Source organism: Corticium candelabrum, chromosome 8 (genome assembly GCF_963422355.1).
Source record: "Corticium candelabrum chromosome 8, ooCorCand1.1, whole genome shotgun sequence".
NCBI classification, from domain to species: domain Eukaryota; kingdom Metazoa; phylum Porifera; class Homoscleromorpha; order Homosclerophorida; family Plakinidae; genus Corticium; species Corticium candelabrum.
Genome location: NC_085092.1, coordinates 6,121,187 through 6,136,186, shown reverse-complemented (window position 1 = coordinate 6,136,186; position 15,000 = coordinate 6,121,187). Strand labels below are relative to the sequence as shown.

Genomic DNA, 15,000 nt, shown 5'->3' with positions numbered 1-15,000 from the left:
ACACGCAAAATGCCCAGAGCCAGATCTGTCTCTGTTTCAGTTGATTTTGAGAACTTTTCTTCTTCGTTATTATTAAGAAGACGCGCACTGAACAGTAAAGAAGGAAGCCGATTTCTACGTGGATTCAGAATCTCAGCCACTTGTAACATGTGAGGCCTCAACTTATCATTCCATTCAGGATCTACTTTTAATGCTTCAGCCATATCTAGCTAGATAGAGCGAGTGAGTGAAAGACTTCTCCAACTCTTGCACAGAGCCAATACGTTCCACCCAAGAGCAACGTTATCAGCCTGCTCACGCGATATCAAATTCCAATACGGGTCTTTAGATTAATATTAATTTTAGACAAGTGCTTGCTTGAGTTAGAAGTCAACGCGATGTCAAGTTCTTGTTCTTCTAGACACCTTTTGCATTATACAACAACAAAGACGTCTTCCGCCAGCGTGCAACAAACTGAAACACTGGTGTAGTTATTTATCGTATTGAGTCTTTGCGAATTTGAGTCTACTCAGAGTGCACTAAAATATCTTGTCCTAAAACTTAGCTAATGAAGTGCAAGAAAGCGTGACTAGACAACTGCATGCAAAACCTCAGATTGTGAAGCCACAGCTATAAGCTAAACCTCAGCTGGCGTGCTTTGTTTGTGTATACACTAAGTAAAACCAATACTCCTCAAATTTTGATACAATCAAATTGTCGACTTCTTCTTCCTCGTGTATTTTCATCTCCTTCGCTATTTTACGGCTTGAGCGTATGGCCAATGCGACGAACGGAAGAGTCGGATTGCAAGCGGTTCCCTTGTCGATAACGCCGTTCCCGCCAAGCCACATATTCTTCATCTTTCTCACTTGTCCGTACGTGTTTACAACAGAGTGCTCGCCTCTCGTGTCATCGTTTTGTCCCATTCTAACCGTACCCTGGCACGCACACAGTTAATTTTAAAAATTAAATTAATTTTAAAAAAAAAATATATGCGTGAAAAAAGTCTATCGGCGTCTAGAGATTACGATTATTTTACAGCTTTTTTCGTGTTTCTTGTTTTCCATGCAAACCAATACGGTACGGTCACTGAGTGCAGTACCTATGCCACGTACGGTCACGTTGAGTGCGGTACCTACTTTGCCACGCCCACGAAGTATCTATCTCTGTACGTGTATGTCTTGCGAACAACACATAGCATTCTACCTGTGCATAAAAAGAACCTAATCAAAGTACGCACGAGCGTAAAGATGGTTCACCTAGCAACATTCTATTCCATTGCAGTGAAATGAGAACAAGTTCTGCCCACCCGTGGAGTACCGCAAAGAACCGATCCTAGCAGTGGATATCGCCAAATAAAACCAACCGTCATACATATCATACCTTGTCTGCCGATTCTTGACGAGTAAGACCTAAACGTTACCTGCTAACCACCAACTCTGCAACAGCTGACAGTCTGTAAGGCAAAAAGGTGACTGTAAACGATGAACAAAAAAAACCAATGACACACACTTAAGCAGTGGCGTCGCACAGTAGAGGTCTGATGGCACTTGGCCCTAAACATTAGTCGGTGTGACGTATTGAACACTTGACAAGGTTTTGTAAAAATCTTATAATTCTAGCGGTTAGACCAACTAGGTTGCCAGGTTTCCACGGTTGAGAGGCCAGACTGTCAGTTGACATCCAACTCAATTAATTAATTAATTAATTAACCCTTACGGGCATAGCCTCCCGTACTTCGGGCGTGGTAGCCCGTAAGCGGGTCACGAGGGGCAAACGTCATGCTCTCGAGTTGGTCACCCATGGCTTCTCCCGTATCACAAACAATCTCCTATATTACTTGCAGGTCAATGTTCCTGTCACCAAAGATCACCGGTGGCATTGTCAGATCTACAGAGACGCGTTCAAGTACGGAGCCGTGCCAGAGAACGTCGGCGATCGCATCATTGTCGATCTGCGTTGGTTTGCTCTCATCGAGCCTCGTCCCGAGAACCTCGTCAAATTCGAACCGGACAAGTACGATATGCGCGGCATGCCACAGCCGACTTTCGAGTTTGAGTTAACGCCAGGTGATGCGAGAAACGCTTCAGAGCCACGCTTTATGAACATCGGAAGCAGCTTACACATCACGGTAAGACTATCATGTATGCGTTTACATGCATGTAGCAATAATATATTGTATGGATGAAATGCTTTTAATTGCGCGTAATCTGCTGCTTAAGATTGTGTAAGCAGTGCAGTCGCTGGGCGTCAAATGTCAGTGGCTTCGTTATGGGGTCATGAGGGGGTCATGGACTCTCCAGCACTTTGGGTCGTGATAGATTGTTTAGCTCTATTTTGTCATTAATGTTGGAATGGATACATGACTTGCATGATCAGCTCAACAGTGGTAGCTGGAACACAATAGAATCTATGGAAGACATCATGCCATGGGCAAGCTGTCTGAATCACTCTCTGGTGTATCTGATTCTAAGTAGTCGGTCTAAATTAATTGATTGAGTTGGATGTCAACGGACACTCTGGCCTCTCAACCGTGGAGGGATGGCAACACCGTTGGTCTAACCGCTAGAATTATAAGATTTACAAGACCTTGTCAAGTGTTCAATACGTCACACCGACTAGTGTTTAGGGCCAAGTCCCTCTACTGTGTGACGCCACTGCATGCGTTGATTAAGTGTGTGTCATTGGCTCTTCTAGTTGATCATTTGCAGTCATCTTTTTGCCTTACGCACTTTCAGTTGTTGTAGAGCTGGTGGTCAGCAGGTACGTCTAGCTCTTACTTGAATCCGAGATGGTGCGTCAAGAATCGGCAGGCAGCAGATGATATGTATGACGGTTGGTCTTCTTGGCGATATATCCACTGCTAGGATCGGTTCTTTGCGGTACTCCACAGGTGGGCGAAACTTGTTCTCATTTCACTGCAATGGAATAGATCGTTCAATGTTGATAGGCAAACCATCTCTAAGCTCATGCGTACTTTGATTTGGTTATTTTTATGCACAGGTATAATGCTATGTGTTGTTAGCAAGACATAGCGTCCCGGATCTAATCTCGGTCATTTCCTAATCTCGGTCATTCGTTCTCTGCCAAATAGCTGCAGCCAGACCTAGCTGCTACGCCAGCGTCATAGTCCTACTGGATAGCAACTAGGTAGAGCGGGTCACGTCAGCATCCGTCGTAACGTTGCTGCTGTAGAACTTGAAAACTGATCGCACCTATTCTCGGTCACAGAGCATCATATCTCGGTCAGTGCTTGCCATTTCGTTTCTACAACTCCGTTTGAGACGCAAGTCAACTCTGTCGATAGGCTTGTTATATGACTTCCTTTCGCCAAATTGTTGGTTTTGTCTTGTCAACCTCTACCCTCGCAGACAACGAAGAAGACGGATGACTCACGGGACATAATCTCGGTCACCTGATCTCGAGTGATTTTCTCTCTTCAGACGCAGATCTGAGGCGTTCTTTTTGGCTCATGTTATAGTCATCACCGCTGGCTACTATACCTACGGGGTGATGTTAGTGCTCATCGTACTGTTGCTACGGCAGAATGCGAAATGTGAGAGACAAATACTCGGACATCCGGGATCATATCTCGGTCAGTCGCTTTCATCGCGTTTCTACAAGACGAATTGAGATGTTAGTCATGTCTGTTGAAAGGTTCGCTTTGGATGTTTATGCCACTGAATAGCCGGTTTTGTCTCTTCAGTTTTTCTGTTGCAGGGCGGTGAGAAAGGTGATTGACCTACGGGACATAATCTCGGTCACAGTATGAGCGCAATTGTTGGGTTCTACAGCTTTCAGGTAAGTGGTCTTACCTTCATTGGGCATTGTACATACAGTCACAGTCGACTAAGGATGATTGAAATTGTTTTGTAGTGAATTTGTATAACTATAGTAGATTCTAGTAATTAGACTGTGTTGGCAAACGTTAGTTGTTCTGTCTAAACTATGTTTTTGAATAATAATTAAGATAACTTTTATTTAGTACATCTGGTTTAGTGCTAATTAGCAAATTTTGTGAGTGATAGGTTGATCATCATGGAGATAAACATTGAATATAGCTATTCTGGTGCAAGTTGAATGTCACAAGAGTATGCTAGGACTCTGCATACTTGTACTGTGTACGTACTATGATCTTGTTGATTGTAAGATTTTAGCTACATCAGTTATTATCAGCAACATGCACTGCTTAGTTTTATACACTGAAGGTTCGTTGGATATCTTCACTGGACTAATTATCATAACTGTCTCAGACTCAGAACTGTGTCATGAGAAAGATTGTTTTCTCTTTGGCAACATGTCACCATTTTCATAAGTTCTCGATCAGCATAACTCTCCTAGGGATAAAAGTAAAAAGCAGTTTAAAATCATCAATCATCCCATCCAAGATAAAGAATCATTATATCTGCCATTCAAGAACGTAGAAACAGGTAGGAATACTCTCTGGTTAACTGCCAACAAAATGTGAAAATTCAGAGTCATCACGTTGCTTGTTTGAAGTGCTAGAAATAGTAAGTTAGACAGACACATTCGTGACAATATAGCTCTAGAACAACAGTACACTAAAAGTCACACAATACAATATACTCAGGAACCCGTCTTTCTCAAAATCGCGTGACCGAGATTATGTCCCGTAGGTCGATCACCTTTCTCACCGCCCTGCAACAGAAAAACTGAAGAGACAAAACCGGCTATTCAGTGGCATAAACATCCAAAGCGAATCTTTCAGCAGACATGACTAACGTCTCAATTCGTCTTGTAGAAACGCGATGAAAGCGACTGACCGAGATATGATCCCGGATGTCCGAGTATTTGTCTCTCACATTTCGCGCTCTGCCGTAGCAACAGTACGATGAGCACTAACATCACCCCGTAGGTATAGTAGCCAGCGGTGATGACTATAACATGAGCCAAAAAGAACGCCTCAGATCTGCGTCTGAAGAGAGAAAATCACTCGAGATCAGGTGACCGAGATTATGTCCCGTGAGTCATCCGTCTTCTTCGTTGTCTGTGAGGATAGAGGTTGACAAGACAAAACCAACAATTTGGCGAAAGGAAGTCATATAATAAGCCTATCGACAGAGTTGACTTGCGTCTCAAACGGAGTTGTAGAAACGAAATGGCAAGCACTGACCGAGATATGATACTCTGTGACCGAGAATAGGTGCGATCAGTTTTCAAGTTCTACAGCAGCAACGTTACGACGGATGTTGACGTGACCCGCTCTACCTAGTTGCTATCCAGTAGGACTATGACGCTAGCGTAGCAGCTAGGTCTGGCTGCAGCTATTTGGCAGAGAACGAATGACCGAGATTAGGAAATGACCGAGATTAGATCCGGGACTCTACATGCACAGACATAGGTACTTTGTGGGCGTGGCGAAGTAGGTACCGCACTCAAAGTGACCGTACGTGGCATAGTCGGTACTGCACCCAGTGACCGTACCGTATTGGTTTGCATGAAAAACAAGAAACACGAAAACAAGCTGTGAAATAATCGTAGTCTTTATACGGTGGTAGACTGTTTCACACACAAATTTTTTTGTAAAATAAATTTTTAAAAAATTAATTAATGTTTTTTTAAAATTCGATTTCAAAATTAATTTAATTTTTTAGAATTAACTCTCTGTGTACCAGGGTACGGTCAGAATGGGAAAAGACGAAGAAACGAGAGGCGAGCATTCTGTTGTGAACACGTACTGACAAGTGAGAGAGATGAAGAATTTGTCGCTCGGTGGCAACGGCGTCATCGACAAGGGAACCGCTTGCAATCCGACTCTTTCGTCTGTTGCACTGGCCATACGCTCAAGCCGCAAAATCGCAAAGGAGATGAAGATACACGAAGAAGAAGACGACGACAACTAGATTGCATCAAAATTTGACAAGTATTGGTGTTACTTAGATAATCAACGCAACAGTTGTTACGTACGCATACGACCTTTGCTTGACACAATTGCTAAATCAATCCATGTAGCTGAGAAATAATACCAGCGATAACAATCTAACTCTAGCGCGTGTCGTTGGTCGTTTGGTCGTTGGTCTACGTCGGCGTTACTGTACCCTAGCGCTTCCGCGCCTTGGGTGATATAATGCGAACAAATTAAGAAAGCATGCAATTGTGCAAACTTTTGGGAGTCAATCTACAAAACTGAAATCTTAGGACTCAATCAAAGTGACAACTGAAAATGCAACTGAAGTTGATGTAATTAATTCCTCAAACTACAGCAACAAAATTAAGCATTGCCAAGATAACCGCTCAAGTCTCACCCACAATTTACTACCCAATGTTATGCCAGCACAACCGACGATATACTAACACATAGAATTCAACAAACGTTGAAATCAGCGCAAAAGCATGTTTTTATTTGAGTCAGTTTTCATGTAGTCTCCACAACTTCACAGTCCCGTCGCCATCTTCAGGTACTCACGCGTTATCAGAGCTTGCTGCAAGGGATCCACTTTGTAAGGGTTCTCATCAGCTTCGACCATGAGATATCCTGAGTAATCCACCCTCTTCAGATCCTCAAACAACTCAATAAAGTCAATAAACGAAGTCCCTTCCACGCTGCCAGGGGCAGTAAAAAAGCCAAACTCAATAGCGTCGTAGTAGCTGAGGCCATACTTCTTGACATAATCTAGTTTCCATTGGCGAACGTTTTTCAAGTGAACGTGCGTAATGCGACGGCCGTAGTCTCGAAAAACGGCATTCACATCGATTCCCGCCGCATATAAATGTCCCGTATCAGCACACAGCCCCACAAGATCCGGGTCCGTCATTGACATCAGTCGTTCCAGCTCCTCTTTGCTCTCTACGACCGTGCCCAAATGCTGGTGATAACCGAGCTTCATGTTTGCAGCCTTTGCGATGCGCCCGAGCTCGTTCAAGCCATCGGCCAGCAACTGCCATTCTTTCTCATTCATCACTGGCTTGCCAGAAAAGACAGGAATGTTCTCCATTTTCTGAACGCTTCGAGCACACTCGGCCACGTTTAATTCATCTCCTCCCAAGATCTTAAGAAACTGCATGGTGTGCTTAAAGTCGGCGATGGTTTTTTCTCGTTCCCCTTCTGTGAAGAAGGTACACTGCCAACTGGCTGCAATGTGCACATTCCGAATACCAAGTAGCTTGTCCATGTCAATCGCATTGGTGGGCATCTTGTAATTCAGCTCAGTGTAGTGAAATCCTGCCAGAGCCACCTCGCTCACACATTGCTCAATAGGAATGGTTGCTCCAAGATTCTTGAAATCTTCATTGATCCAATTGATGGCCTGTATACCAAGCTTTACTCTTTCGGGATCGAAAAGAGGCTCAAAGTCAACCAAAATGTCATATCGACGATCAGCAATTTGAATCTTTACACGAGACCGAGGCTGAACATTCAATGGAAGATCATACTGAAATTTGACGGTCTGTCTCTCCTGAGGTCTCAAGTGGATTCGCTTGAAGCCAAAGAGTGACTTCTCTTTAAAACGTTTTGGTTCAGTTTTGGCAGTCATCTCCCCCTCTGCAGTGGCTAAAATGACAACATCGCCAGCCTTGTCTCCAATATTTGTAGCTGTCACACACAGTGGCATAGCAAACGGCTCCCCACTTGTAGCATGTTGGATGCTAGAATGACCCGTACAGCCTTCGAACTCAAACTGAGTGTACGACAGACCGTGACCAAACTTGTAGATGGGAGTGCCAGTGTAGTACCGGTGTGTACGTCCAGGGTGCTGTTTGTCTGCCCTCATTCTCATGTCGCTCATTTTCACTTGATCAACATAAGAGGCTGGGTAGAAAGTGACCGGAAGTCGACCACCAGGATTGTAGTCACCAAATAGAACATCAGCAATTGCCATGCCGCCTTGCTCTCCGCCATACCACGCTTCTACTATAGCATCCGCCTTGCGACTCAGCCACTCGATGGCCAAAGGACCGCCATTGATGAGTACAGCAACAACAGGAGTTCTTGTCATTTTAATAATTCTCTTGACGAGCTCATTTTGCATTCCAGGAAGTTCGAGTGATACACGATCATTCATTTCCCCCTCCAGTATACAGGAACGTGTTTCTGCTTCGTGTGTAATTGGCTCCAAACCGAGCACAGCTATCACAACGTCAGCATTATGAGCTGCTTCGACTGCTTCACTAAAAAACTGATCAGATTTGCAGCACACATCACTGCAGCCGGAAGCATAAAACAAGTTGTTGCGACCAACTTTAGTTGAAATGCCCTTTAAAGGAGATATAATGTCACCATCTTTTGGTATTCCACTGTAAATACCCATAAGGGTCTTCGTGGCTTTGGCATTTGGACCGACAACAGCCACACGAGATGTCTTAGATAAAGGCAAAATACCATTATTCTTGAGAAGAACGATGCTCTCGCGAGCTGCCTCTAAGGTGATATCGACATGTTGTTGAGTGTGGACATCAATAGAGTCATTCAATTTGTCATACTCGCAGCCGCTTACATCCCATTCACCTGTTTTCATTCTCTCGGCATAAGTTCGCTCAACTGCAGCATCCAGTTGCTTTTCTGAGATCAAATTGTCAGCGAGAGCTCGTCCAAGGAAGTCTCTGTACACGGTGTCATTGCTATCAACGTCCATTCCTGCAAGAAAAGCCACCTGAGCTGTTTGTTCATAGCTTTCTGTGTAATGATGTGCCTCATATATCCTTTCTACCGCGCCAACATCAGCTATTACATAACCCTTGAAGTTGTACTTCTCTCTTAAAACCTCATTGATAAGTGGAGAGGCACAAGCGGGTACACCATTGATGGCATTGTAGGAGCACATTAGCGCAGATGCGCCGGCATCTATACACGCTTTAAACATCGGATAGTGAGTGTGCTCCAGATCATAGTCATCGAGTTCTACATTGACATGATACCGGTCTGTGCCATCAGCATTTTCCATACCGTAAGCGACAAATGCTTTACATGTAGCAATTGATTTCTGGCAAGAGTGGTCGTGTAATGAGCCGCCGTTGTGGCCTTGAAGACCAAGTACAAATTTCCTAGCATACTCGGATGCTAGAAAGGGATCCTCACCTGGTGCTTCCTGACCTCGCCCCCATCGTGGATCAATAAAAATATTGACAAATGGGTCAAACCAGGACATTCCTCCTCGACCGTGTCGATAGACAGAGTCCTTGTCCTCAAAGATTGCCGTGTCCTGGAAATGTTTTGAGTTGTACAAGGCTCGACCTTCAGTAGATATGACACTCGCTACTTTCAAAAAGAGATCAGAATTGAATGAAGCTGCAATAGCAGGAGGCACAGGAAAAACTGTGTATTCTCTAGCGGCAACTCCATGTTCAGCATGACCTCGATAGAGAATCTCAAGAGCTACAGCTGGCACTGCGGTGGTGTTCCCTATCAGCTGGAGATGTTTGTCATCAGTAGACAAGGCAGCGACGGCTTTACTAGCACGAACTTCGGGTGCAAGAGATTCGTCACAAAATGTGCCACTGATGTGTTTAGCATCATCACATACAGGCATGTAAGGAGGCTTCACTGCCTCATTGTCTGTACAACTTCCAACATCAGTGCAAGTTGCTTGAGCCCCTAAATGTACAACATAAGTATAAATAATAACTGACAAGTTACATTTACTACTAATTACAATAGTAGTAAATATATCAACATAACAACAATGCTAATGTTGATACAATATAAACACTACACATAAATGTAGGAAGCGTGGGGACAAGGGGGCCATGGCCCCAATAATTTTCCTGCAATAATTATTTTGCTTAATGCATTAATTACTCTCAAATCCAATAAAGCATAATTATGTTGCACAAGATTGTAATGTTTGCCCCCAACCCTCAAAACCATCTACATCTATGACGATATCTAGGTATGCATGATATCTGCTACACATATTACTCATAATAACTCACGTTTAACTGTACAATTTCCTGTCTACTTCAATTCTCTAACCTATATACGTCAAGGCAAGCCGTGATCTTCGATCTCTAGCTGAATCTCAACTAACAAAATGATACATAAATACGGAAACAATGCCAAAACAGCTAGCTGTAGCAAATCACCGCAACTTGAAAACGTAGATACTGCAAAAAATACGAAAGACTCGATCCACAGTGGTCCAAATGATCAACGGATGCTGACCAGAGCCGCAGAGAAGCAGACTAGCCTCGGAGATCAAACACCTCTCGCAGCTGCTGCAAACATACATGTACCTATGACTGCTTGTCTAGGTAATAATTTAGAATCTAATCATAGAGTCTGATTAGTTAGAATTAGGTGTGCATAAAGGCTGAGCTCATCTGGCAGTCCCGTGGAGTGTGGATGCAATGTTGAAACTAGAAAGACTTCTGGAATTTGAAGCTGAAATAGCTAGAATTTTAGTAGACCAACTGGTTCGCATTTTTCTTATATAAAATAAACAAAAAGTCTAGACGACATGATGAAACTAAATGCTTGGAAGTAGAACAAGATTTTATTTCAAAACTTTTAGTACACGAGGTGAATATGATACATTGATCTTGATCATGCAATGTCTGTGTCAGTATCTATCTACCAGACTGTCGGCCACGCGTCTGTACTGTAGCTTGTGCAGTGTGTTCACAATCATGACACGTGTTACGTATTCTCTACGTAGTAGACACCTAGCTAGACGTGCAAAATATTTACCAGAGTTCTCAGCTGTAGAACGTGCCAGCAGAAGAAATCCGATGAACAGCAGCAAATGGTAACATCGATATCGCATATCTAACGTCGTGATCTGGACTGATGACCTGCAAGTTACTTTGAAAGTACTCAACGTTACGCAAACCCTTCACTCTAATTGAATTATAGACGCCTACGTACACCAACAGCACATTACGTTCAGCAGCTCACTCCACAGACTAGCAATGTATGTCTACAAACAATCATGAATGCACAACTTACTGCCATTATTCTGGCTCGAAGGCTGCAAGATGCGTGGAAGCAGTGACGGATCTAGATCTAGAGAGATGGAAGCTCTGATAGCAACAAAATTACATCACATATGTACAAGCACATAAAGCAATCTAAAACAGCCATTCGATTGGATGTAGTCCAAATCAACTATTTATTTGAACTCACACATTGTGGCCACAATGACACCTAGTTTCAAGGTTTAAATTCCTATTACTTGCACTTGCATCGACTGACTCTTTTTACCTCTCAAATACAGTATGTAGAGACTTGAATACTGCTAACACAATGACATGTCTATATACATACATTGTACCTCTGCATGACATTCTCAATGTCTTATAAGAAATACAAACATGGTAAGTAAGTACGGACTTGATCTTTGCAATACAACTTGAAATACATAAGTCTTTCTCAAACTTAATTAGGAAATCAGTATTACTGAGCTTCAATTAGTGAGCTTCTTCGCGATGCCAACTTCTCCTGATCAGTTATCGACTGATGATCAGTTGGTATAGAATAATTATTGTCATCGACATTTGTCTTTATTCCACTTGCCTGTGACTGACTTTTCATTCTAGATTCACTCGCAGTGGGAGAGTCCTTGACTAGACCCTCGTGTGACTGAAAGAAACTCGATGTTGGAGAGATCTGTCCGATAGTGGCTTTACCTGTGGATGCAGAACCAGCTCGAGATGACGGCCCATTGAATTTAGATTTGGATATCTTGGGTAAGCTCCTCGTACCCAAACTGATTTTATCATCATCCGGTAGGTTTCTATCTTTGATAGCCATTGGCTCAGTATTGTCTGTGACCATGTCCAAGTCGTTTGCCTCTTTGTCTGTTAGAAGTAACGTGCTATCACTGACTGATTTCGACATGATGTCAACTTGATTCTCAATCTGGTCTTCCAGGATTGGCTTATGTGTTGGATTGTCATCTTCTAGTGCTGATGATTCATGTTCCTCGCTTCCTGCAGACTTGATAGTAGAGAGAGTGTCTTCTCCTACTTGATTGTGTGGCTCTATGTCTGTAACAGAGTTCAAGTGCATTTCTTGCTCAACAGTTGGTTCCTCCAAATTGGCATCTGCATCTACAGGCTCATTTTTAGTGCTGACTACTTCAGCTTCTAGCGATTCCTCCCCTTCTATTCTTTCTGACGTATCCTCTTCGATCTTGCCCTGCTCGTACTGATCACTCTGTTGTGTTACATACTTATCTTGTGCCAAATGTTGATTGCTACCTTCATGTTCTTGAAGATCTGCTTTATCGAGAATCACATTGGCTTCTTCAGAATCATCAAGTTGACTTTCTTTACTGTACACGTCTCTTTCTTCCTGCACAATGGGTGATACTGCAGCCACTTCTGTTGTCTTTTCCTGAAGCTCTGACACTGGTGCAAAATTTTCTGGCTCGACTGCATCTGACTTATCAGCAGCTTCAGCTACATTGTTATTCATTGTCTCTGTCTTCTGATGTGCTTCTACTGACTCATCGGGTATGACAGTTGTCTTCACCATTTTGCTCTCACCCTGAAATTGCTCTGCCAAATGCTCTACATCAACATTGTTTATATCACTGACTGCTGCCCGTTCCAAGTGTCTTCTACGTCGTCGAGAATGTCCTCGACTCTTTGCCTCTTTGGATCTCTCCTCGCGTGAAAATGACCTTTCAAGCCTGCTCCTTGACCGTCTGGTTCTATGTCGGCGCTTTCCTTGACTTCGTTCTGACTCATGGCTCGCTCCTATTGTTCCACGTGCCTCAGATACATCCCTATACAAAGGTGATTCAGGTCGATTGTCAACTTCTGGAGTATCAGCTGGTGGAAGAGGACTCTGAGGACGTTCTATGTCTAATGAAGAAGATCTTTTAATAGCAGCTGCTGACTCAGGGCTCCCTCCAAGAGTATCTAATGCAGCAAACAACACCAAAGTACAATAAACAATGTCTCCAAAGCAAGAGCTGCAGGTACCCACCTCTATCAGTGACTTCTGCAATAGGAGGAAGAACACCACCTAGACTCCTCGAGACCGAAGAAGGAGCACTATGGCTTGGTTCCTGCGGAGCAATTGGTAGAATTCCATGTTCATCACTGACAGGTTCAGTAGCTGTCACCTAAAATGCAAATCAGTACAGCTCCGCCTTTAACCCACTTACAAAACCCACCCAGGTGGTATAATCCCCGCCCTAAGTTTCAAGTTTCATTTTCCTGCTTCTCACACTACCCTTTCACTTTTACCAAGTTTCATCAGCATAGTACCTCATCACACACCTCCTAACAGGAAGTTCACTTTCAGTCTAACACAATGTACATAAAATATGATATTGCTCTAGTAGAGCTATCTCAATGGAGTAAGATCTGAAAAAGCAGTCTTGAAGAAAGGCTATTGTTTGTGGCTACAAATAATGCCAAATTGTGTGGCAACAGTATAACCATAAGAAAGAATGCCCTGGTTGCCTTTTCAGGTTTCGTTTCATTTAGATGTTAGTTTTTAACAGACAATCACAATAAACTCTCTACTCATACTATAGGACACAAACACTATGTCCTAAACTAAACAAGCAAGCTTCATATGATTTTCCTAACTCTTTAGCAAAACTTCTAAAATCATTTACTTAATTGTAACCTTCGTCAAACATCTTGCTATTTATAAAGTCTACGAGTCTTCAACAAGCTCGAAACATTGAACATCAAATATGATGGTAAATCACAAACCCTACCTCTTCAGAGCTGACAGATGCTGGTGGATTGAGCAGCACTTCACCTGTGTGACGATCATACCAGAATGGTCCATATTCAGCACTGTTCAACTCTATCCACTGTGCTGAACCGTCGTACTGCCTTTGATACACCATCATGATAATAATTCTTGCCAGCGGTATAAAATCTTCGAATGCAACTGCGGCTGCTCCCATACTATCAAACAGATCAAGCACTTGACCTCGTTGCTCTTCCGACAATCGAAGACCAACTGTCTTAGACATAAGCAGCTACAATCACAAAATAGGTCAACAAACATGTGCATTACAACGGCAGTCTGGATGGCATCTCATGGAGCTAGCAAACTAACGAAAAAATCTAGCAACGTTGTTGACTACATGTGATGCCTTCATAGCTATGTTGCACTCTGCTTATACTAATTCGCTATCATAGAATGCACTAACTTTTTAATTACATTTTGTATAACCCAGATATCAAATTACTACTGAAACTAAAGCTTTCGTGTATCAAAGTAGTACAAGTTTGCTGCATTTTACTAGTACAGTTTCACGTACTTTGTCAACATTATAAGCTCTGCAAGAAATGTGTGTGTGTGTGTGTGTGTGTGTGTGTGTGTGTGTGTGTGTGTGTGTGTGTGTGTGTGTGTGTGTGTGTGTGTGTGTGTGTATGCGTGCGTGCATGTGTGCGTGCGTGCATGTGTGTATGTATGTGTGTGCACCAACCAAGTATAATTCATGTCTATCCAGCAATCCATCCTGATTGCTATCAGCCGTAGTAAATATGTCCAACATCGTCTCCCAAAACAACTCATCCTGACACATCACACATTCAAATCATTAACAATTTATCACGATTAATTAATCAACACAATTTCAAATGGCAAACCCTCAATGGCGGAACATAATCTGCCGGTCTCGTTCGCTGTACGTCGCCAGTCTCTTTGTGAAAGTAAACATAACCTCGAGTTGGTGAGTACAGCATCTTCCACAGACCTAACTCTGTGTCCTGCAATACAACCATGTGATCAAAATCACACAGCAAGTGAGATGTCATGTGTTTCTGTATACTTGGCCTGTCTCTGCTCTTTCTTTGTAGATTTCCCTCAATATGTTGCTCATAATTGGTACGACATCCGTGTAGGACACGTATCCATCGTCCGTATGACTCGCATGCGAAAGTATGTAATGCATCTCCTCGTCGTTTAGTTGTAGATCTACTGCACGTGAATTCAAAACCTAAAAATTGTATAAAAATGGAAAACGTTCTGGAGTGGTAATGCAATAAAGGAACGTACTGATACAAACGAATCTAGTGGAAGATACCCGTTGTTATCATCGTCCACACTGAAAACAAACCAATGCCATTTCAACAACACTAAAAATATAA

The 15,000-nt window shown here is 42.9% G+C and overlaps 4 protein-coding genes across 4 annotated transcripts in view; all 4 read right to left on the bottom strand.

Moving 5' to 3' along the window:
• Nucleotides 1-283, bottom strand: part of LOC134182954 (uncharacterized) — a 4,644-nt gene extending 4,361 nt beyond the window's left edge. Inside the window, exon 1 of the mRNA XM_062650397.1 lies at nucleotides 1-283. This exon is cut by the window's left edge and continues 188 nt beyond it. Coding sequence (XP_062506381.1) covers nucleotides 1-203 — 203 coding nt within the window. The 5' untranslated portion in view covers nucleotides 204-283.
• Nucleotides 284-6,151: 5,868 nt separating this feature from the next.
• LOC134183522 (uncharacterized) lies at nucleotides 6,152-8,998 on the bottom strand. The gene has a single exon (XM_062651085.1). It carries the CDS (start codon nucleotides 8,880-8,882, stop codon nucleotides 6,375-6,377), a length of 2,508 nt encoding a protein of 835 aa, XP_062507069.1. The 5' UTR covers nucleotides 8,883-8,998; the 3' UTR covers nucleotides 6,152-6,374.
• On the bottom strand, nucleotides 8,902-10,761 carry LOC134182953 (uncharacterized). Its single transcript, XM_062650396.1, has 3 exons — nucleotides 10,625-10,761; nucleotides 8,969-9,532; nucleotides 8,902-8,921 (listed from the first exon to the last, which is right to left on the bottom strand). Exons 1-3 carry the CDS (start codon nucleotides 10,698-10,700, stop codon nucleotides 8,902-8,904), a joined length of 660 nt encoding a protein of 219 aa, XP_062506380.1. The 5' UTR covers nucleotides 10,701-10,761.
• Nucleotides 10,762-11,079: 318 nt separating this feature from the next.
• Nucleotides 11,080-15,000, bottom strand: part of LOC134183121 (uncharacterized) — a 9,660-nt gene continuing 5,739 nt past the window's right edge. The window contains exons 14-20 of the mRNA XM_062650588.1: nucleotides 14,909-14,957; nucleotides 14,682-14,849; nucleotides 14,500-14,619; nucleotides 14,337-14,426; nucleotides 13,614-13,883; nucleotides 12,869-13,007; nucleotides 11,080-12,801 (exon numbers count right to left, since the gene is read on the bottom strand). Of these exons, the coding sequence (XP_062506572.1) occupies nucleotides 11,330-12,801; nucleotides 12,869-13,007; nucleotides 13,614-13,883; nucleotides 14,337-14,426; nucleotides 14,500-14,619; nucleotides 14,682-14,849; nucleotides 14,909-14,957 (2,308 nt within the window). The 3' untranslated portion in view covers nucleotides 11,080-11,329. The remainder of the gene's footprint in view (nucleotides 12,802-12,868; nucleotides 13,008-13,613; nucleotides 13,884-14,336; nucleotides 14,427-14,499; nucleotides 14,620-14,681; nucleotides 14,850-14,908; nucleotides 14,958-15,000) is intronic.